We start from the raw sequence: 25,441 nt of genomic DNA, 5'->3' as shown, positions 1-25,441 counted from the left end.
ACATCTCACTGATCACCCACACACACACATATAAGCAGCCCAAACACTCACTCCAGTGCGAAGTCTTGTACTGCTGACATTACTGAGCGTTCATATCCTTGCCTGATCTCCCTGTTATTACCTGGACTGTCCCTTGACTTTGCTAGTGGTGGGCAAAGCGAGGCTTCGTGAAACACTGAAACAGTCGAAGCAAATGTGTCGAAGCTTCGAAATGTTTTGAAACCCCACTCTACAGTGACATCTAGTGGTCATTTTTTTATGTGTTGCACTGAAACAGCTTCAGCAAAGAACAGTTGAGCAAATTGAGGCATTAAATCCAACTTTGTATGATTGATTCTTCAAGTAACATAGTACAGTGGTTTAGATGTCAGACTTCCATGCAGGGTTAGTAGGTTTCGAAGTCAGGCTGTCGCAGTTGTTTTGAATTGCTTTAATACCAATTGGTAATGCTTTGCTCTTGTATCGTTTTGTTTCAACATTGGTCTGATATCCGAATGAACAATTTGTGAATAAATATGTCTTGTTTTTCTCTTAAAAACAGAGTTGTTGCTAGATCAAAAACGGTGGCCTGAAGTTATCAAGAATTATTTATATTATTCATTAAATTTCCCATTTATTGTATTTTATTAATGTCTACCCAAACCCTAAACCCAACCATACTGTAAAAATATTTATTATTGTTTTACAGTGTTACAAAAATGATGCTAAATTGATGGCGTAACTGCAGCTGTATCCTATTTAGGCTACACAAAACAGAAACATGATTAAAATACATAAAACCATGATTTCAGAGTATTTGTATAAGTCGGGATTCGAACCCAAAACATCATGCAAAGCATAGAATCAACTAGCAAACCCACAGTGCTCTAGGCCATATGAAACAGAGATTGTTTGGTGACCTTGGCAGTCAAATGAGGATTCGCCAGGTCTCGAAACGTTTCTAAGTTGATCGATGCTTTGAATCGCTTTAGTCACGTGACTAGAGTGTTTCGAAATAATTTAGTCACGTGACTTGGGTGCTTCGGATCATGCTTCGGTGCAGTGTTTCGAAACACTTGCGCTTCGGGATCTCGACACTGTGTCGAAACATCAGTTTCATGTCAGCCATCCCTAGACTTTGCCTTGCCTTGCCTGCCCTGAACCCTGCATTGTACCTCGACTTTGGTCCACTCCGCCTGCTTCGAACCCTGCCTGGTATATCGCCTTTGATCTACGCTGCCTGCCTCTGACCCATGCCTGCTATCACAATCCTTGACAGTCAGCCGCCAGCCTATCGACCCAATATTACTACGTTTGATGTGAGTTTGCACACAAGTGCTTACTGTGTGATTGTTATTAAACTGTTTAATAAACGTACTGCAAATGTATCCCTCTGTGTCAGACTCAACGTTACAATCTACATGCAACAATCTTTATTAAATACTTTACTAAATATATTATAGAAAACTGTATAATTCTGGCGCATACAATGCCTTTTGGGCTATTAAAATATAGTCATACGACTTCTGTTTTTGTGCTCCAAATCACAATTATAAAACTGATCTGCAAGCTTTCATCATGTTTATTGCTAATGTGTTTACTTGTGTTGCTGTTTACCTGTTTGATTGTTTCTTTCTTTAATAATACAGAGTTTTGTTGTAAAAAGCTGCAGTCAGAGAGATGAGTAACACATGTGAGTTGGGAGGAGAAAAACAAACACATGACATGGATGTAAAGTTAAGCTAATGTGTTTTTCCTAAGAAACCCATTCACTCAAACATACCCTGATGAAAGCAGTCAGAAAGTGCTGGAAATGAACATGAGGCTTTTTTACAGGGGTCTACCTCTCTTACTGGGTAAGTAAAACCACCTTTATTTATTTTAATAATTCAAATTCTGATCACACTTCATTCTGATGGTCTGTTTGTTGAATTTAAGTTACATTGCATCTACCTGCCAACTAAGTCTCATCAGATTATTAGTAGACTTTTAGTTTGGGGTTAGTGTGAGTTGACATGTACTTGCAAGTTTTCTATAGTCAGTTAAATGTCTGTTGAAGGAGCAGAATCAGCAGATATTAAGCAGACGGTCTACTAATACTCAAACGAACCTTCAAAATAAAGTGTTACCCACAATCTTAGTGCTCTACAGTATTTCAAAATGAGAAAACTAACCAAAACCTAAAATTCTATTCAATTTAACTCATGTTTATTTCTCTAGCGCTTTTGCAATGTAGATTGTGTCAAAGCAGCTTCACATGGAAATTCTTATAAAATGTGTCAGTCTAGTTTTCAGAGTTGAACATAACAGAAAACATGCCACAATGTGTTTTTTTTTTTTTTTTTTTTGGTTGATGTTACCTAAACTTTTCATCAATACACCATAAAAATGCTGTAAAATGTACACTATTACTATTATATACTATGTACACTATTATACAATCTTGTTTGCCAGCAAGTGCACTGCAAATTAACAGTTACAATTGTGCTGTAGTTTATCAGTAGAAACCCAATTTACTGATTAAAATGAGAATGTTGAAATAGCATAGACATGTCTTTTTGTCATATCAGTATTTTAGTGTACATTTTTTCTGATTTCTGCAGTTTGATCCAACTACTAATATAAAATGAGCTCACTGCAAAAAAATGCTTTTCTTACTTAGATTTGTTTGCCTTGTTTCTAGTTCAAATATCTAAAAGTTCTTAAATCAAAAAGCATTTTCTAGACAAGCAAAACATATTGAGCCCTATCATACACCCGGCGTAATGTGGGGTGCGGCGCAGTAGTCTTTTGCTAGTTTCAGCTTGGCGTAAGAGTGGTTTTGAGGCGTTGCGCTAGGCTGTTTAATAGCAAATGCATTAGCGCTCATTTTTGCGCTCATAGGCGTTCTGGTCTAAAAAGGAAGGCGTTCTGAGGCGGACCGCTGGCGCGTTGCTATTTTGAGAAACTATAATAGATTTTTCATTAGACCAAAACAAACCCGGTCTAAACTCCAGCGCAGAGTTGCGCCTCGCTTACACACTGCTTAATACACACAAGAGAGCAATAGGCAAATATCTTTACATATGAAAAAATGTAAATATTAAGGATATATATAGGATATAATAAGAATAGATATAGAATATAAATATAAAGGATAAAAAATATTACAAAACATATTATTTTCAAGCCTACATAAATATAAAAAATCACTGCTTTTATGTCTTCATCTCGGGAGGCTTTTTCAGTTCATTCATAACAATTTGCTTTTGTATAATGTTATTATTATTAGCAGTATTATTTATTATATCCATATTTATATTTGTTTTATTAAAAACAAGCTTAGATTTGTCCACCTGCAGGAGCATGTGTTTTAGGATATAACTCAGGTTTTTGACCACACTTTATTATTATTGTTCATTTATTCGTTGGAAATTAGAACTCAATTTAGAAATAGTTTTGAAACGAATATTTGCGCTTAACAAACGCAATTAATTATTTATAGACTAATTGATGTCTGTGCGAAAAGGTTTTCCTATCCAAGAGCGAATGAGAAAGTAGATCCATTATCTCTCTTTCTCACGCAGTAGATGTAAATGCTCAGTTTTTCCACTTAGACTTACTTTGCGTCCTGTAAATAGCGAATGTGCTTTTGGCGTGACGCAGCTGGCTCTTAAAGGGAATGGGAGATGAGACTGTAATTGGTTTATTATCAAAACACACCTATAACTCATTAAGAAAATAAACTCAACCCTTTTAGACCATGTACCTCGGCGCAAAGCAGATTTTCCCGTCCTTAAATTAGCAAAAACGCGTCCTGACACGCCCTGAAAGCGTTTGTGCCCTGCGCTTTGCGCTGTGCGCATGGACCGTCAAAATAGAGCCCATTGTCTTGTTTTAAAAAATAATAAGCCAAAATGAAGTGAGTTTTTCCTTAAATCAAGCAAAATAATCTGCCAATGGGGAAAGCAAAACAATCTTATCACTAATCCAAAAACAAGATTATTTTGCTTCCCCCATTGGCAGATTATTTTGCTTGATTTAAGGAAAAACTCACTTCATTTTGGCAAATTATTACAATATGTTTTGCTTGTCTATAAAGTGCTTCTTGATTTAGGAATTTGCAAATATTTGGACTAGAAACAAGACAAAACATCTAAGTTAAAGCATTTTTTTTTTTTTTTTGCAGAGCTGAAACAGCACAAATCTGGATCTTAATTGCTTCATATTTAATCTACTTGAATTAATTATTTTAGCTTGGATTTGTGTTCCCAGTAATGTTTTGCGGCTGGAAGGGCATCCACTGCGTAAAACATTTGCTAGAACAGCTGGTGGTTCATTGCGCTGTGGCGAGCCCTGATTAATAAAGGGTCTAAGCCCAAAAGAAAATGAGTGAATTAATGAACTTGAATTCGTGTTGGGGCAGCATGAAGGAATTATGTGCAACCCTGCATTTTTTTACAGTGTATCAGTTAAGCTCACTTAATATAAAGTGGAACTAAAACAAAAATTCCCATTAGTTTAGATAAAAGCAAGTCAGTAATTATAGGCCACAAATATATAAAGTGCAATATATAAGGGTGGCATGGTGGTTCAGTGGTTAGCACTGTTGCCTCACAGCAAGAAGGTTGCTGGTTCTGGAGGGATTGATTGTCTTGTTAAACCATTTATAAGTGAAAAGCTGACAAATTTATGTGTGCTCTATTTAAAGTGTATCTACTGAAAAGTAGTCTGTACAGGTCTGTAAATGCTGTTCGTGATCCTGTGCTTGTCATTTCCAGGGTTCTTATCAGTTGAGACGAGTGCGGCTGGCACAGAAGGTGAGATTTCTATTGAACAATCATGTCGTTTGTTATTTTGTGCTGCTGTGAAACATTTAGGAGCTTTACAGTGCAAACATTTAGGCTATAAAGCATGCAAGGGGATTTCAAATGCGAATGGATTCAAATTTGAAAATAGAGTGGACAGAGAATAATTTAATTATAATAATTGATTTGAAAATAGGCGGCACGGTGGCGCAGTGGGTAGAACAATCACTTCACAGCAAGAAGGTCGCTGGTTCGAGCCTTGGCTAAGTCAGTTGGCATTTCTGTGTGGAGTTTGCATGTTCTTCCCATGTTGGCGTGGGTTTCCTCCGGGTGCTCCGGTTTCCCCCACAAGTCCAAAGACATGCGGTACAGGTGAATTGGGTAAGCTAAATTGCTCGTAGTGTATGAGTGTGAGACTTAATGTGTATGGGTGTTTCCCAGTGATGGGTTGCAGCTGGAGGGGCATCAGCTGCGTAAAAAAATAAGTTGTAAAAGTTGATGGTTCATTCTGCTGTTGCGACCCCTGATTAATAAAGGACTACACCAAAAAGAAAATGAATGAATGAATTAAAAATCCACTTAAAATTGAATTTTAGACCTTTAATGTCAAAGCAGATGCTTTTATGACAACATGATATTTAATTTTACTGATTGATGCCAGTTTGAAAAATTACAATACACTTGAAGACAAAATGCTATTCTTTATCTATATTATTTATTCTTAAATAATTAATTAATTAATTAATTTTATTTATTTATTTATTTATTTATTTAAAATATTTCCTAAGTGCTGTTTAACAGAGCTAGGATATTTTTCCACAGTGTTTTCTATTATTATGTTTGTTCTGGAGAAAGTCTTATTTCTGTTTGACTGGGACAAAATATAATTATCAGTATTAATAGTTAGCTTGTTTCTTTTTTTCTCTCGAATGTCTACAAAACAAACTATTGATATACAAGGACTTTTCTAATTGAAGCTGCGGTCACACTAGAGTTTGTATGTGCGAAATTCTGTCGTGCGGCGCTGCGAAAAGAGGCGGGATTCAACAAGCTTATTAGACATTTTAAAAAGCAAGCGATTGCTCCATGCTTTTTCTGTCCAGATAGGTCATGTTTTGATCCTCGATTGGTTTGACGTAGTCAAGTGATGCAATTTCGCACCGCAGCAACCTGCGAAACTTGACGCATGACCTTGCGTTTCCGGTCTGACGCAATTACGTGCGTATGAATGGGAGTCTATGGGAGGAAAAGCCCAGTGTGGCCGCAGCTTAACCTAGTTTAACCATTAAATGTCAGTTTATCCTTCTAGGGCTTGAGTGTCCACACATGTGGACAGCACATTTTAGCTCTTTAGTGGCTATTTAAAATACTTTGAATGTTTATATTTTGTTACAGACATATAGTGTCATCCTGCAACTGTTTTGCAGCATATGAAATGTCCCAAACACTATTTTTAAATGTCCAAAATTGGCAACAAAAAAAAAAAATGTTTTTACTCTCTGATAGTGAAAACATGTTAAAAAAAATTATATGTTAAATAGGCATTAAAAATCAGTCAGGAAAAAAGTTAAAATAAGGACCTCGAGTCCACATATGTGGACATGATTTTTCTCTAAAAGTACATCATATCCAAAGATGATACTTAGATTTTATTCTAATCAGCTTCTAATAAGCTCATATAGCAAAGAGAAATAAAAAATGCATGTAAAAAAACAGGGCGAGGGCTGTCACCTCACAGCAAGAAGGTTGCTGAGTCGCTGGTTCAAACCTTGGCTCAGTTGCCGTTTCTGTGTGGAGTTTGCATGTTCTCCCTGCGTTTGCGTGGGTTTCCTCCGGATGCTCCGGTTTCCCCCACAGTCCAAAGACATGCGGTACAGGTGAATTGGGTAGGCTAAATTGTCCGTAGTGTATGAGTGTGTGTGTGGATGTTTCCCAGAGAAACGCTGTGTAAAAAACTTGCTGGATAAATTGGCGGTTCATTCCACTGTGGCGACCCCGGATTAATAAAGGGACTTAGCTGACAAGAAAATGAATGAATGAATGTAAAAAAACACCTTGGGCCTTAAGAGGTAAAGCTATCTTGAAGAATATCTAGTCAAATATTATTAACTGTCATTTTAGCAAAGGTAAAGGAAATCTGTTATTAGAAATTAATTTTTGAAAGTTCATTCATTTACTTTCTTGTCGGCTTAGTCCCTTTATTAATCTGTGGTCGCCACAGCGGAATGAACCGCCAACTTATCCAGCAAGTTTTTACGTAGTGGATGCCCTTCCAGCCACAACCCATCTCTGGGAAACATCGCGAATCCAGGGAGAACATGCAAACTCCACACAGAAACGCCAACTGAGCCGAGGTTCAACCCAGCGACCATCTTGCTGTAAAGCGACAGCACTACCTACTGTACCACTGCCTCATCCAATTTTTGAAAGTATTATGTTCAAAATAGGTTGAATGAGATTTTCTCTCTTGGAGGCTACTTTTACTGGACTATTTTCCTTCAACCTGCAGTCACTACTTTATTTTTTTTCTTGCTATGGTGACTGGGTAGAAAAATCAGTCCTGTTATTCCCATCTAATCAAGTCACACATAGAAAAATCACATCAGACAGACCTTAAAACCTTACAATAAATGCAGCAAACATGTACAGTATGAAGCATTAAAAGTGTTCACAAAGACAAAACAATCCTCACATATTGAGTGAAAGACTTGATGATGATGATGATGAATATGATGGAAAATCACCAGATGACCTTAAACAAGCACTAAATGCACGACAGAATTTTACGTTTTCACACCCAAACTGCAATAATTCAATTCAATTCATCTTTATTTCACCAGCATTATACATTGTAGATTGTGCTGCAGCAGCTGAACACAGAAGTTCTAGTTAATTGAAACAGTGTCAGTTCAGTTTTCAGAGTTTAAGTTCAGTTCAGTTCAGTTCAGTGTGGTTTAATATTCACAACTGAGAGTCCAAAAACTGAAGAGAAAATCCAACCATGCACAGCTCCACAAGTGCCAAACCAAGTAAGCCAATGGCGACAGTGGTGGATCAACCTTAACCAATTGACCAAAGTGAATGAAAAAAAAACTCGAGAGAAACCAGGCTCACTTAGGCTCAACCATTTCTGTTCTGGCCAGACTTTTTGGCCATAATCAGTGCAGTAGGAGCTTGGTTTGTGGTGTCATCTGCTGGACACTGTTAGCTTGCTAGTCAGTGTCAAAGGTCATAACCGACACATTACTACGTGCATAACTTAATCCTAACTAAATGCGATGCAACCAGATTTTAACGACAAGCATTTTGGGTGTCTGCACCAAACATGACGTGACCCAACAGAAACATTCCAATGCCATCCATTCATTTAAATACCAGCCACCGAACTCCCAATGAAATGAGTTATAACTAGGCCCACACGGAATCTGCACGCGCAGAATTCCGCAGATTTTCCGCAGAATTCCGCAGATTTCTGAAATTTTTTAGCCCATTATAAATTTTGTTTATTTACTTGAGTAAATGTGTAAATCGGAATTTATTCAGGTTTTATTTATTATATAGGTTTTAATTTATTACTTTTTATTTAATAAATTAAAGTGTAAATTATGATACTCTGCTGGATACTCCCAAAATAATTCCGCAGAAATCCGCAGATTTTTACCAAAATTCTCCGCAGAAATAGCATAAAACGTCTGCAGATTCTGTCTGGCCCTAGTTATAACCTAATGAATACATATTAAACCTCTTTAACTTCATTAATAGGCTACTATGTGATGTGGTTGGTTTGCACCGATTATCAGTTCTGACCTTCATATTCAAACTGTTTGCTAGTTATTTTATTTCAAGATCTGAGGCCAACTATCTGCTATCGCTTTCAATATTATGGCAATAAATGTCACGTAAAATAGTGTTTAAACTCACATTGGGAGAAATTAATACTGAATTTCCACCTGGGCATACTCATCCCGAGGCCCCCAGAGACTATGCAGTGCCACTGATGCGATCCAAGACCAGCGACGAGATGATCCTAAGGTTCCCATAATCTTGGACCAGGCCGTATCCTGAGCAGCTGCTGTGGTGGTCTTGGAGGAGTGGAGAGCATGAGACTGATTCCTGTGACGCTCCAGGGACAGACGAGCCTTCGGTGACGTCCAGCGTTCTCCAGCCTTCAACGCCTAGAAATGCAGCTCTGCACAAGACCTTTGTCCATAGGAGAAATGGTCGTGCCCAACTGGGCCTGGTTACTCACAAGGTTTTTTTATTTCTTCACTTTCGCTAATTGGTGAAGTTTTCCCTCTCCGCTGTCGGCACTGGCTTGAAAGGTTTGGGATCTGTAGAGCTGCGCATTGATGGATTTGCTCTTCACTGTTTGGACTCTCAGTATTGAATATTAAACCACCCTGAACTGAGCTAATCTGAATTTAAACTCTGAAAACTGGACTGACGCTGTTTTCTGTGCTTTCTTTCACCTCTGTTGAACAAACAGTGAACATAGCAGGATGGGGAACAGCCACCCAGTCGACAATATATATGGACGGGCTTCCTGTAAATGCTCTGAATGGGATAAGCCCCCCCTGTACACACACTATAGTACAGACTCTGCCCTGGTGGAGACTAGACCTGCAGAAGAGCTACAGCGTGAACAGAGTCTCCATCACTAACAGACTGGACTGCTGCAGCGAGAGGATCAACGGTGCTGAGATTCGCATCGGAGACGTTCCTTCAGATGTGTTCAGCAACCCAGTGTGAGTCTCTGTTTAATATGGATGCAGACATTCTGGCCAGATGGCTGCTCATTTGATGTTTTTATATATTTGGTAACACTTGACTTAAAAGGAGATGTTTATAAGACCTTGCCAATACAGCTTCATAATCATGATGTGATTAAAGAAGATTTTATCGCAACTGTCGTTCACTCAGTTATGTCATTTCAATCAAAATATGGCACTGAAATGTCTTTGTTACAAACCATTACAGCATTATCCGTCTTTGTAAACATGATTGTCATAAGGTAAATTAGTTCTAATTGAAAACTGTCACCCCTCCATCTCTTCATCTTGATCACCATCACCACCACCCCTGCTCTTCCTCTCAAACACCATAACCCCCATTCTTCCTCTTGCGATCAATATCACCCACTCAATCTATATCTAGATCAACATCACCCCCCCCCCCCCAGCTCTTCATCTTGATCATCATCACCCCTCCCCCCCTTCAGCTTGTACACCCCCACCACCCACTCTTCTTCTGGGATACCCCCTTTTCATCTCTAACGCTGTCATTTCACCTCTTAATCTCAAAAACCGCCACCCCTCTTGACCTTGAACATTATCATCCCTGCTCATCTTCAACTTGAAAACCATCACCCATCCATTCTTTATCTCAAACGCCGCCATCTCCCCCACTCTTCATCTAGAACACTGTCATCCAGCCTCTTACTCTCATGATCACTGCCACCCCATTCATCTCAAACACCAACACCCCTTCCCCCGGCTCTTCATCTTGATAACTGTCATCCCCCTTTTATCTCAAACATCATCAACCTCCCTTCATCTCAAGCACCATGACCCCCCCCTCATCTTGAGCCGCATCCTCCTCCCATTCCTCTTGAACACCATCAACTCTCTTTCATCCTAAGCCCCATCAGCCTCTTCTTCATCTGAAGCCCCATCAGCCTCCCCTTCATCTCGAACAACATCAACCCCCTGCTCTTCATCTTAAACAACCCCCCTCGCTCTTTATTTTGAACACCATCAACCTCCCCTTCGTCTTGAACACCAACACCCCTCGCTGTTTATTTTGAATGCCATCAACCTCCCCTTCGTCTTGAACACACACCCCTCGCTTTTTATTTTGAACACCATCAACCCCTTCCATCTTGAACACCATCAACCCCCTTCATCTCAAACATCAACCTCCCCTTCATCTCGAGCCCTGTCATCCTCCTTCATCTCGAGCCCCATCATCCTCAACTTCAACTCGAACATCATCAGCCTCCCCTCCATCTCGAACACCATCAACCTCCCCTCCATCTCGAACACCATCAACCTGCCCTTCATCTTGAACACCATCAAACAGCCCTTTATCTCGAACACCATCAACCTCCCCTTCATCTCGAACACCATCAACCTCCCCTCCATCTCGAACACCATCAACCTGCCCTTCATCTCGAACACCATCAACCTGCCCTACATCTCGAACACCATCAACCTGCCCTTCATCTCGAACACCATCAACCTGCCCTACATCTCGAACACCATCAACCTGCCCTTCATCTCGAACACCATCAACCTCCCCTACATCTTGAACACCATCAACCTGCCCTTCATTTTGAACACCATCAACCTCCCCTCCATCTCGAACACCATCAACCTGCCCTTCATCTCGAACACCATCAACCTCCCCTTCATCTTGAACACCATCAACCTGCCCTTCATCTCGAACACCATCAAACTCCCCTCCATCTCTAACACCATCAACCTCCCCTCCATCTCAAACACCATCAACCTGCCCTTCATCTCGAACACCGTCAACCTGCCCTTCATCTCGAACACCATCAACCTCCCCTTCATCTCGAACAACGTCATCCTCCCCTTCATCTCGAGCCCCATCATCCTCCTTTTCATCTTGAGCTCCATCATCCTCCCCTCCATCTGGAACACCATCAACCTCCCCTTCATCTCGAGCCCCATCATCCTCACCTTCAACTCGAACACCATCAACCTGCCCTTTATCTCGAACACCATCAACCTCCCCTTCATCTCGAACACCATCAACCTGCCCTTTATCTCAAACACCATCATCCTCCCCTCCATCTCGAATACCATCAACCTGCCCTTCATCTCGAACACTGTCAACCTGCCCTTCATCTCGAACACCATTAACCTCCCCTTCATCTCGAACAACGTCATCCTCCCCTTCATCTCGAACACCATCAACCTCCCCTTCATCTCGAGCCCCATCATCCTCACCTTCAACTCGAACACCATCAACCTCCCCTTCATCTTGAACACCACCACCCCATACTCTTTATTTTGAACACATCAACCTCCCCTTTATCTTGAACATCTTCAACCTCCCCTTCATCTTGAACTTCAGCCCCCCCCTCGCTCTTTATTTTGAACACCATTATCCCCCTCCATCTTAAACATCGTCAACCCATTTCATCTCGATCAACATCAACCTTCCCTTCATCTCAAGCCCCATCATCCTCCCCTTTATCTTGCACACAACCCCCCTTTCGCACTCTTTATTTTGAACACCAACAACCTCCCCTTCATCTTGAACACCACCGCCCCTCACAGTTTATTTTGAACACCATTAACTCCCTCCATCTCGAACACCATCAACCTCCCCTCCATCTCGAACACCATCAACCTCCCCTCCATCTCGAACACCATCAACCTGCCCTTCATCTCGAACACCATGAACCTCCCCTCCATCTCGAACACCATCAACCTGCCCTTCATCTCGAACACCATCAACCTCCCCTCCATCTCGAACACCATCAACCTGCCCTTCATCTCGAACACCATGAACCTCCCCTCCATCTCGAACACCATTAACCTGCCCTTCATCTCAAACACCATCAACCTGCCCTTCATCTTGAACACCATCATCCTCCCCTCCATCTCGAACACCATCAAACTCCCCTACATCTTGAACACCATCAACCTGCCCTTCATCTCGAACACCATGAACCTCCCCTCCATCTCGAACACCATTAACCTGCCCTTCATCTCGAACACCATCAACCTCCCCTCCATCTGGAACACCATCAACCTGCCCTTCATCTCAAACACCATCAACCTGGCCTTTATCTTGAACACCATCATCCTCCCCTCCATTTCGAACACCATCAACCTCCCCTCCATCTCGAACACCATCAACCTGCCCTTCATCTCGAACACCATCAACCTGCCCTTCATCTCGAACACCATCAACCTCCCCTTCATCTCGAACACCATTAACCTCCCCTACATCTCAACACCATCAACCTGCCCTTCATCTCGAACACCATGAACCTCCCCTCCATCTCGAACACCATCGACCTGCCCTTCATCTCGAACACCATGAACCTCCCCTCCATCTCGAACACCATCCACCTTCCCTCCATCTCGAACACCATCAACCTGCCCTTCATCTCAAACACCATCAACCTGCCCTTCATCTTGAACACCATCATCCTCCCCTCCATCTCGAACACCATCAACCTCCCCTACATCTCGAACACCATCAACCTGCCCTTCATCTCGAACACCATCAACCTCCCTTTCATCTCGAACACCATCAACCTGCCCTTCATCTCGAACACCATCAACCTCCCCTCCATCTTGAACACAGTCAACCTCCCCTCCATCTCGAACACCGTCAACCTGCCCTTCATCTCGAGCACCATCATCTTCCCTTTCATCTTGAGCTCCATCATCCTCCCCTCCATCTTGAACACCATCAACCTCCCCTTTATCTCGAGCCCCATCATCCTCACCTTCAACTCGAACACCATCAACCTCCCCTTCATCTTGAACACCATCCCCTCGTCCTTTATTTTTTAACACAATCAACCCCTTCCATCTCGAACACCATCATTCTCCCCTTCATCTCAAACACTATAATTCCCCACTTTGCATCTTTAACACCATCACCCCCCAGTCATTTTTAACTTGAACACCATCACCTCCCATTCTTCATCTCCCCCACACTTCATCTTAACCACTATCACCCCCAATGACTCTTCATCTTGAACACCGTCACTGTTCAACTATTCATCTCAATCACCACCGTTCCCTCATATCTTCATCTTGATCACAATCATCACCCCATATCTTGATCACCCCCCTTTTTTCATCTCAATCACTGTGATCCCTTTTCTTCATCTTGAACACTTTCAACCCAACCTCGCTCTTCATTTTGAACACTGTTATCCCATCCCCCTCTTCATTTCGAACACTGTTCCACTCCCACACACTCTTTCTCTGGATCACAGGCATCCACTCCTTTCTTCATCTTGACCACTGTCATCCCTCCTGTTCATCCTACGATTACTGGCACTGCCACCCTAGATCTAAATCACCATCAGCATTATAAAATAACAATCAATACACTTGATTCTACACATCTGAATATAATACAATGCATTTCATCCAAAAGAAAGTTAAAAAAAGTAATGTTGCTGTGTCCCTTTCGTCTCTTTACAGATGTGCAGTAGTTTCTACCATTCCAGCAGGACAGACGTTCAGCTACTCGTGTAATGGGATGCAGGGACGTTACGTGTTTGTGGATATTAATGCACCTTCAAGCATTCTTACTCTCTGTGCTGTAGGAGTCTTTGTGGTTTTTCCAGGTAATTCTACTTCTCAATTTAATAAATAGCAAACTGTTTACTTTCACTTTCAATTGTTTGATTGCTTTGCAGATGGTTGAGAGGGAGAAAGACAGAGAGAAAGACATAGAGACATATATGCAATACACTGATTCACACACATACAGTTCAGCCAATTTAGCTTACTCAATTCATCTATACCTCATGTTTTTGGACTTATGGGGGAAACCAGAGCACCCGGAGGAAACCCATGTGAAGACAGGGAGAACATGCTAACTCCACACAGAAATACCAACTGACCCAACCGAGGCTTAAACCAGTGACCTGTATGCAGTGTGCATCTCCTTACTTCCGTGTGCTTCCGTGTTGCTGTAGATGGTGTATTCTAGGAAATTATCTTACCGCTTGGTATCGAGTGTGTACATGAAAAATCTCTGTGGCAAGGGCTATCTACCCCTTCCTCTTAGCGAGGGGTGAGGGCAAGGGAAAAGGCTAATGCTGTGTTCACACCAGACGTGGAACAAGCGGATAAATTGCGCTACTTGCACGCAGAGAGACACGTGTCAAAATTAAAATCGATTCAATCGCGCGTCACAATCCACTTTATTCGCATGTCAAATTCACTTCATAATAGACGTGGATACCCATCATGGGCAGGGCTTCTGTCTGCTCGGTGGCTGTAGCTTCGTTGCTAAAAGGCTAGCATGGATATTTTTGAGAAAATAACTGTGTTTATGTGCTTTATTAAGGCTGAAAAACAGTTTGGAGTGCATGCGATCCTTTCAAAGGTGCATCCAGCTCTGTGAGCTCATAAACTCCTCTAGAAATGAAACCTGCATGATGGAAGCATTCAGCTGTGCTTCTGACTGAGCCAAGCCCAGTTTTATGGACAGTTGTCTTGTCGGAAGGAGGATTTTCCCCTGGGACACCAACAACAGGCGCTACTTCATAATCACGCCCTCACAAGAGCAAGCTCCTGATAGGATAGCACAGCACGAATGTCAGCTGAAGTTCAGATTTTCAAACTTGAGCGATTCGTGCGAAACGCGTGTTAATCCAAAGCAATCTCACGGCAATTCATAACTTTTTAAATTAAGGGCTAATTCGTATGAATTCTTACGATCTATTTTGCCACGCCTCCTTTTTAAAATCGTACGGTTTTGTACTACTAAAACAAAGTCATACGAACTGTCATACATGTGAAACAGTCTCTTAATGTTATGACTGACAGCTATACTAATCACGTTTCCTTTTGTGCAGCACCATGTTTACGGGAGTGTAAATGTCCTCAGTATAACACCCCGTCACACCACTGTGCATCTTTCATTCATGAACCTTTTTAAAAGTTGACTGAGTTAAAGCTTTCTTTCACAAAATAACTGAGAACATGAGCAAATGTGTGTGTTTGTCAGAAGCTTTTATCTAGAGAGTAATGCATCCTTTTAATAATCCAGCGTTTAAGTTAAATTGATAAATGCTCATGGTCACAAAGTTATCCTCACAATAACAGACGGGCAAACTGAGGCTGAGAATATAGACACGATCAAGTGCAGTCAGGAGCACTCACACTAATCAAACAAACAGGCATATGGAAGTCAAACATGCCCGGGTATTTTTTCTGAGATGTACAAGACACCTTTTGTAAACTGAAGAAAATCTCCCCTGCTTAAATCCAACTCTTGTCAACATCACATTTTCCAGATAATTTGGCAACAGGTAAAAACGTGATGCAGTCATCAACCTACAGCTCCTGGATTCCTGAACAGGCCATTGATTTCAATCCAGGATTATCAGATCCATCGATAGGGTGTTCCTCAACCAATGGTCAAACTGACCCATGGTGGAGGCTGGATCTGGGCCACATTTACCAAGTGAGTACAGTAGTGGTCACTAACAGACTAAACTGCTGTCCAGAACGAATAAACGGAGCCGAGATTCACATCGGAAACTCTTTGGAGAACAACGGCAACAACAATCCCATGTAAGAATCTCTTATTAATAACAAAATCACCTGATTGCTCAAATATTAAAGACTAATGCTGTTTTCTCCTCAGATGTGCTGTGATTTCCAGTATTCCTGCTGGAGTTTCTGCCACCTTCGCCTGTAACAATATGGAGGGTCGATATGTGAGTCTGTTGATTCGTGGAGAGATGAAGTATATCACTCTGTGTGAAGTGGAGGTCTATGGACAAGGTGGGATCAAACAGTCAATTCTTTACTTCTTTACAACAATATATAGACTCATTTCAACTATTAAATTAAAGCTGGATTAGTTATAAACAGACATTTTGACAATTTCATGCTCTCAGCAGTCAGTAAATGTTTACCTAGTAGGGGTGGGAGATAAATCGATATTGTAATATATTGTTGTGCTTTCTGTCACAATAAAAAAATCGATCTAACGGCCAACATCGATAGTTTATTGCACAAAATTATCAATTTATCCATTGTCAGTGTTGCTGGTTGGGATGGGGGTAGGGGGGCTGTGTGAGTAAATAGGGGTAAAGTGGCGGAAGCCACAGTGAATAACACAAGTTAACTAACAACAACAGAGAAGAAACGCAGAAATAAGAGTAGCCTGCTAGTTTCCACTCTAAAGTGAGGAGACACTTTGGGTTTTACGAGACAGTCGACGGAAAGGCACTGGATAAAAACTATGCAATCTGCAAGAACTGGTTTACAAAGATAAAATATAACAGCAACACTACGAATCTGTGAATGCACCTCGTTCGCTAACACGGTGAGCTACTGAGGGCACACCAAGTCAGCCGACAATCAATACTACTTTACAAGCAAAGCTCCTCTTTGGCTCACAGAGGGCACAGAGTATCACTAATGACCCATTTCCACTGAGTGGTGTAACATAACTGGTAACATATATATTGTAACATATATGTTGGAGGTAAACATTCCATTTAACATTCCATGAAAACGGTCTGGGTTTAATCTCCAGGACAATTCAAATCACTTGGTGACGAAAACTCTGGCTTAGAAATCCCTGGTGACATGTTAACGAGTCTGGGAGACTTCACAGAACCGTCCTAAACCACTCTCTGCTAACGTCAAAAGAACATGGCAGATAAGATAAGAGAAAAAAAAACATCTTTAGTCAGCGTTTTGCTCACAGAAGAAAAAGACATTCCTCTCCAGTGTTTTTTTTATTTAAACAAAGACATTTAGAACCCAAATATCTTGTTTAATTACACTTAACTTTTGTAATGTGTACCATTCCTCATAGTTTATACAAATTCGTACTTTAAGGCTCTGTTTAGTTTAAATAATGTAAGGATGTGAAAAATTATGTTGATGTACTTTTAAACCCCCCATGTTTGGTACCGATGGGTTTCTGCTGACATTTTACAACACATAATGCATAGAGCAAGATCATAACTCGCATTGCTTTATTCTTTAATCCCCTGCATTAAATGCCTCTCCGCATCTTTGGACGGACACTCAAATTTGCATACGAGCAGCCTCGAGACAAAGGAAGGTTTCGCGCTCAAACTTTGCCCTGAAATCATTGGTCAAGAATGCTGAACGGGTTGTCACGTGACCCACAGGTATAACCAGACTGCTCCCAAACATCTGTGCAGAGAAGATCCGAACAAAAAACCCATCAAAGGTGGGCCCTTTGAGGGGCCAGCAGCTCTTCTAAGCCACACTTTTCTTATTTTTCGGCAAAGTAAACTCAGTTTAAAGTGCGATCGTGTTTGTCCGAACTGTATTACAAACTCAACGCATCAAGAAGGAACTCAAAGGAGTTTCATCAGGAAGAGACCCGCATAAAGAGAGAGACCTCCAGACATGAAAGTCCAGGGGCCTCATGTACGAAGACTTGCGTGGAAATCTTACTAAAACATTGCGTACGCACAAAGCTGTAAATGTGCGTACGCAGAAAAAATTTCAGATGTATGAAACACTGCGTACGCCGAATCCCACGCATATTCTTTTGTACATCTGAATGAACGTGAAACTGAGCGCAACATGCACGAGCACAAAACCCCTCCCTGCCTCCTCCCCCGTATGAATATGCTAATGACTATGCTAATGGAAAAACCCAACGAAAAAGCAACGGCAAAATCAAGCAAAAAGAGAAACTTTGAACAGAATGTGAATTGGAGGTGCTGCTTTCGGAGGTAGACCGGAGAAAAGCGGTGTTATTTGCAAGTTTGTTCTCCGGAATTAACAACAAAAGAAAAAAATAGAGTGGGAGAGTTTAGCTGATGCGGTCAACACAGTCGGGTCTGAACATATCGCACTGAGTGCATTAAAAAAAAAAGAAATAGTGTGGTTTATATCTGTAAACTGTTGGAGTACGCTAAACAGTCTCAGTGGCGCGCTCGTAAGACGCTTGTGGTCATGAATTGATACGTTCGAGCATGAATTCGGCTCGAATCCAGCGTCTGATGAACTCTTTCTTGGTTTTTCCCCGCTACATATCAGATTTTGCCAACTATTTATCACGAGAAAGACAAGTAGGAATCATCAATAAGTTCATATCAATAAGCATCATATTTTATTTGCACATTTATTGAATGGAAATGTTTCTGATTCACGCATGCAGATTCATCTTCAGATAGTGTCTTTATAGCAATGTACGTGCGGTAGATCGCTCAGATTACATTTGGAAAACAGGCGACTGCTGCAAATTGTGCTTAAATGTTTAGCTGGTCAAATGTATGGTATGGAAACCTTATATACCTGCTGAACCCGTCTCATACAGCTGCCATTGCAAGGCTCAGACTCTTTGTAGAGAGGAATTTAACACAACTGCCTCTAGGAGTCGCCAATGGAAATAAAACAGACACGCACAAAAAATGTGCGTACGCCTGCCAGAAAGCTGCCGTGAAGGTGCGCACATTCCCACGTTCAGTTCATTGTTAGTAAATCCAAACGTGAGCGATTCTGAGCGTGAAACCTGGCGTACGCAAAGTTTTTGTGCGTATGCAGCGTTGATACATGAGGCCCCAGGTGTTTTTAGTTATGCGAATAAGCTGTGCCCCTTTTATCAAAAAGGTGTTTTTTTATAATCTTGGTGATCCTTAATGGTGTGTGTGGAACTGAAATTTTTGTCACTCTTTATCTGAAATCCCTGTTTCCTCGCAGTACTATTTCCCCTGCCTAGCTGTTATAAGTTGATTAAAACTTATGTTTGATTAATCTACTTCACAAGAAGTAGCAATTAAATTCCCTTTTTCTAAATGAATAGATCATTGCCGTGTCCGCTCGGAAGAGCGGCGGCTCTGCTTGTGTTTGTTTGGTCAAATTAACTATAAATTGATCCGGAATATTAATGATTGATAATAATTCGTTATTGTTGATAATTAATATTCATAATCTGAGAATCCGCTCGGTCGCGCAGGCAGGATATACAATCATATGTTTGTTTGACCAAATTGACTGAAGCTTGTAGTGGTTTTCTTGGTTTTTCTCTTACTAAATCAAACTCAGTCTGGAGGTTATGAATATCAGAAGAATATATTTTATTGTCGACAACAAAGGAGAACTTTCAGGAGACCCCCAGTAGCATCTCTGTCTGAAAAATTCTGTCTCACTCAAATTCTAGCCTGCTTAAATACTCTGTTTTTTCTTTTGTTGTACATATGTCACACAAGACCCCTCCTAGTTTAACCCTTGACTCCAAATTCCACCTCTGTCATCTGTTTTTCCCTTATTTCTACATATGTCACACAAATTCCACCTAGATTAACCCCTGACCCAAACCTGGTAACTATATAACTTATCCAGTTCTTGTGATATGGTAATTCTTCTAATGGTATGCAAGTCTACAAGCAGATTATACACATATAATTTGAATATATAGATTAACTTCACACTTTAAAGAGTATAAAATCCACTTCAATCTTAAGCTGGAATATGAATAATTAAGAATAAACCGTTGTTGTTGATTTTTAATATTCATAAAATGAGCTAATTTCTGTTACAGTGGTACAGTACGGTACGGTACGGTTCGGTACGCTTTTATGGTTTCCACTGTCAAAAGGCTTACCAAACCGAACCGTACCCGAAAGGGTACCAAACACGAGAAAGGGTACCAAAAGGCGAAGCTAGACATGCAGCTGAACGCTATTGGTTTGCAAAGACACGTCATTCGCTTACGCAACAAGCCAATATGAAAACAAAAAAACCTGCCATGTTTGAAATACACAGCCGAGAGATTACAGTGGAATTATATATACATATGACGAGCCATGATCGATCCAGGCTCAAACAAACCTTGTTGTCGTCTTGATGAACAGCCTTAAAGCCATGCAGTAGAGCAGAATCTACCCTTTGCCTTGTAGTTTTTTACGAGCCAGTCTGAATCGCGAGCGGTTTCGCTTTCTTGCTTGCGCTCGCCGCACGTCTATATCTGAAATAATAAACTTGAGCTGATGATAATAAATTTAATGAAAAAAAGGACATTATTTCTCTAGCAAATGCGAACAAACTGTCTTGTTTTAATTTTTATCATCGCCTTTTATACTAATATGAACTGGTGGTATGAATGATGGAGTGACTCTAACAGAGGCTACATGTACTGCTGAAGATTACAGACACAGATAACAGGTTTGCGCTGACTGTGGGCTATATTTTGTGTTGTTTTCAACCTAATTAAGGATGAGAGGTATGCAGTGTGTAGTTTTTCTGTAATAAACAATATATCTGAGACTGTAAGGCTCTGTATGTGTTCATATATGTATGTTCTTTTATTTATATATTTTATATAATTACAGATGTTACAGTAGGCTGTTTTGCACCGTCATTGATCTGCAGTTATAAACAACTCCTGTTTATAGAAAAGTTAGTAATAAACATTTATACAGAAGTATTTATGTGTGTAAAGCATCTGTTTTGTGAGAAGTGCTTTTCATATGATATGTGAGCGACCCGTACAGCTCTACTAGACATTTCCTAGAGCGAGAATGATGTGACTGAAACTTTCTGTTGTACACTAAGCCCACTAAAAGGGTAATCTTGGTAGTGGAAACGTAAGCCTGATAAAGGTGACCAGTACTGACCCAAACCGTACCAGTCAGTGTAAACGAACAATAAGTCCATCACCAAATTTATTTGCAAGGACCTTCGCCCTTACAGCACGGTCGAGAATGATGGATTTTGCAAAATGTTGGCAACACTGGAACTGAGATACGAGATACTGAGTCGTTGACACTTTACAGACAAAGTCATCCCAGCATTGTATGCAGATACCGGAGCCAAAGTGGAGGGTGCGCTCCGGTCTGCTGAACGGCTTGCGCTGAGTTAAAATGCAAATGCATAACTCTTTGCACAATGTTGAAAAAGTTGTCATTAATAAATGCATAAGATTTCCTCATTATGGTTATTTTTTTTCTTTTTCAGTCACATATATTGTGATATATCCTTCATGAAAATTCTTACAATTTATTGAATATTGTAGATATCGCGAATCGTGATTGTTTCATTATCGTGGGCCACATTTCGCCACAGAATTGAATAGTGAGTTACCTGTATTGTCCCACCCCTGTTGCCTAGTTTAATATATATACACAAACACATTTACTTCACATTTGTTTGAGTAGCTTGTGTAGATTTATTTTGAGGATCAGAACAGTTTGCGTTACAAGTTGCACGTCTAGTTTTACGTGACGGATGCATTTGCGTAGGGTTATTGTAGACACAGTGCATCAAAAGTCTTCGCAATATTATACATATGGCAGACATATACATGGCATTTATTTGAAGCATTGGTTATTTATCTGAATTTGACCAATCAGACTTTTAAAATAGCACTCAAGACATTTTGTCATCTCTCTGGTCTCTCTAACCCCACCATCAGCCCTGACACAAACAGCCTTTACTCCTAACCCTGCAGTGTTTTGCTGCTACTTGAGAACCAATTAACTAGTGTTTGTGTGCAGGTCCATGTTTGAAGCAGTCATTGATGAAGCTGAAGCTCAACTCTAGCTTTAGTCTTTCTGAAGTCCGTCTCCTGACACAGGTGAGACACGCAAACATTCTCCAGCCTGAACACATTCATGCTCCTTAACACATCTGTCATTTCAGCTGGAATCTGCTCTGGCACAAAGAGGCTTTTCTGACGTCACGCTGCAATGGACACAACTGCCCAAACAGGAAGTGATACAGAAGAAAGTGGAGCAAGGTCAGTGTGTGAATTAAAACATTATAGACACCATGAAACAGAAGTTAAGTGTTTTTTTTACCCATATTACAAAGTACATCCAATTAAAACAGTCTTGAAATGAGGATTTTGTTCTTTGGGAACTGACTGTATCATTGGAAGATGGGTGTTGCTAACAAACTGAAGCAAGATTGACAAATGAATGAAGTCAGAGCAGAAACAAGATGTTCCCTGACATTCCCACCTTAAAGACTGATATTCCCATTCTAAAGCAGTGTCAAGTGCTCAGGTGTTCACATTTTGTACGTCTTCCTTAATGCACCTAATTCAGATTATCAGCTCCATGATCCATTAACTGATCCCTGTCTGTCAAACAAGAGAGACATAAAAACATGTGCAGTGTAGGGGGTCCCAAGGTACAGAATTGCGAATCACTGACTGATAGCCCCACCCTAAAGGACTGATAGCCCTGCCCTAAATGACTGATAGCCCCACCCTAAAGGACTGATAGCCCCACCCTAAAGGACTGATAGCCCTGCCCTAAATGACTGATAGCCCCACCCTAAAGGACTGATAGCCCCACCCTAAAGGACGGATAGCCCCACCCTAAAGGACTGATAGCCCTGCCCTAAATGACTGATAGCCCCACCCTAAAGGACTGATAGCCCCTCCCCAAATGACTGATAGCCCCACCCTAAAAGACTGATAGCTCCACCCTAAATGACTAAAAGCCCCACCCTAAAGGACTGATAGCTCCACCCTAAAGGACTAAAAGCCCCGCCCTAAATGACTGATAGCCCCACCCTAAAGGACTGACAGCCCCACCCTAAAGGATTGATAATCCTGTCTTTTAGGACTGATGGCACCGCCCTAAAAAAATTGAAAGCCCCATCCTAAAAGACTGATAGCCCCGCCCTAAATGACTGATAGCTACATGCTAAATAATTGATTGCCCCACCCTAAATTACTGATTGTCCCACCTTAATTTACTAAAAACACACCCTAAATGACTTATAGCCCCACCCTAAAGGACTGATAGCTCCACCCTAAATGACTGATAGCCCCTCCCTAAATGACTGATAGCTCCACCCTAAAGGACTGATAGCTCCACCCTAAAGGAATAATAGCCCCGCCCTAAAGGACTGATAGCCCTGTCTTAAAGGACTGATAGCCCCGCCCTAAATGACTGATAGCTACATGCTAAATTATTAATTGCCCCACCCTAAATTACTGATTGTCCCACCTTAAATTACTGATTGCCCCACCCTAAATTACTGATTGTCCCACCATAAATTACTAAAAACACACCCTAAATGACTGATAGCTCCATCCTAAAGAACTGATAGCTCCACCATAAATGACTGAGAGCCCCTCCTAAATGACTGATAGCTACATGCTAAATAATTGATTGCCCCACCCTAAATTACTGATTGTCCCACCTTAATTTACTAAAAACACACCCTAAATGACTTATAGCCCCACCCTAAAGGACTGATAGCTCCACCCTAAATGACTGATAGCCCCTCCCTAAATGACTGATAGCTCCACCCTAAAGGACTGATAGCTCCACCCTAAAGGAATAATAGCCCCGCCCTAAAGGACTGATAGCCCTGTCTTAAAGGACTGATAGCCCCGCCCTAAATGACTGATAGCAACATGCTAAATTATTAATTGCCCCACCCTAAATTACTGATTGTCCCACCTTAAATTACTGATTGCCCCACCCTAAATTACTGATTGTCCCACCTTAAATTACTAAAAACACACCCTAAATGACTGATAGCTCCATCCTAAAGAACTGATAGCTCCACCATAAATGACTGAGAGCCCCTCCTAAATGACTGATAGCTCCACCCTAAAGGACTGATAGCTCCACACTAAATGACTGATAGCCCCTCCCTAAATGATTGATAGCCCCACCCTAAAGGACTGATAGCTCCACCCTAAAGGAATAATAGCCCTGCCCTAAAGGACTGGCTGCCCCACCCTAAAGGACTGATAGCCCTGTCTTATAGGACTGATAGCCCCGCCCTAAAGGACTGATAGCTCCACCCTAAAGGACTAAAAGCCCCGCCCTAAAGGACTGACAGCCCTGTCTTAAAGGACTGATAGCCCCACCCTAAAGGACTCATAGCTACATGCTAAAATATTAATTGCCCCACCCTAAATTACTGATTGTCCCACCTTAAATTACTAAAAACACACCCTAAAGGACTGATAGCCCCTCCCTAAATGACTGATAGCCCCACCCTAAATGATTGATAGCCCCACCCTAAAGGACTGATAGCTCCACCCTAAAGGACTAATAGCCCCACCCTAAAGGACTGATAGCCCCTCCCTAAATGACTGATAGCCCCACCCTAAATGATTGATAGCCCCACCCTAAAGGACTGACAGCCCCACCCTAAAGGACTGATAGCCCTGTCTTATAGGACTGATAGCCCCGCCCTAAAAAAAATGATAGCCCCATCCTAAAGGACTGATAGCCCTGCCCTAAATTACTGATAGCTCCACCCTAAATGACTGATAGCTACATGCTAAATTATTGATTGCCCCACCCTAAATTACTGATTGTCCCACCTTAAATTACTCAAAAAACACACTCTAAAGGACTGATAGCCCCGCCCTAAAGGACTGATAGCCACATTATAATTTACTGATGTCCCTACCCTAAATTACTGATTATCCTGGCCTAAAGGACTGATAGCCATATCATAAATTAATCATTGTCCCGCCCTGAATTACTGTTTGCCTCACCCTGAATGACTGATTGCCCTGCCCCAAATGACTGATAGCCACATGCTAAATTAGTGATGGACCCTCTCTAAATTGCTGATTGTCTCTCCCTAAATTACTGATAGCCCCGGCCCAAAAGACTGATTGCTCTGCCCTAAATTGCTGATAGCCACATCCTAAATGACTGATATCCCCACCCTAAAGGACTGACAGTTAGTAACAGAGTAAAAGATGACAGAATTTTCATTTTTGGGTGAACTATCCCATTAGCATGAACATACATAGTACAAATGAAATGTAAAATGACGTGATTAACTGTTTTATTTACAGCTCACTGTGCTCAAACAAAAAGATGAAGGAAACGCTGAAGTCTGGATTTGCTGTGATCTTAATTCACATGCAAAAAATACATTAAATACAAACATGTGACCAACTGGAGCGACACGATTCCGGAGAAACAGAGAATGAAATAAAAAAATCTGACAAATTGCTAA

At 41.2% G+C, this 25,441-nt stretch overlaps 1 protein-coding gene across 2 annotated transcripts; it reads left to right on the top strand.

The window, feature by feature from the left end:
* Window positions 1-25,441, top strand: zgc:171424. 2 transcript variants are annotated; one of them, NM_001114582.2, is given in 11 exon segments: window positions 1-135; window positions 1,114-1,298; window positions 1,629-1,835; window positions 4,740-4,778; window positions 9,253-9,511; window positions 13,964-14,109; window positions 15,790-16,069; window positions 16,143-16,282; window positions 21,991-22,070; window positions 22,136-22,232; window positions 25,278-25,441. In NM_001114582.2, coding segments are annotated over 9 exon segments (1,110 nt in total). In that variant the 5' UTR covers window positions 1-135; window positions 1,114-1,298; window positions 1,629-1,792; the 3' UTR covers window positions 25,304-25,441.

Source organism: Danio rerio, chromosome 7 (assembly GCF_052040795.2).
Source record: "Danio rerio strain M-AB ecotype USA chromosome 7, GRCz13ab, whole genome shotgun sequence".
NCBI lineage: Eukaryota > Metazoa > Chordata > Actinopteri > Cypriniformes > Danionidae > Danio > Danio rerio.
The sequence above is the reverse complement of the archived record's forward strand: the minus strand, read 5'-3'. Positions and strand labels throughout refer to the sequence as shown.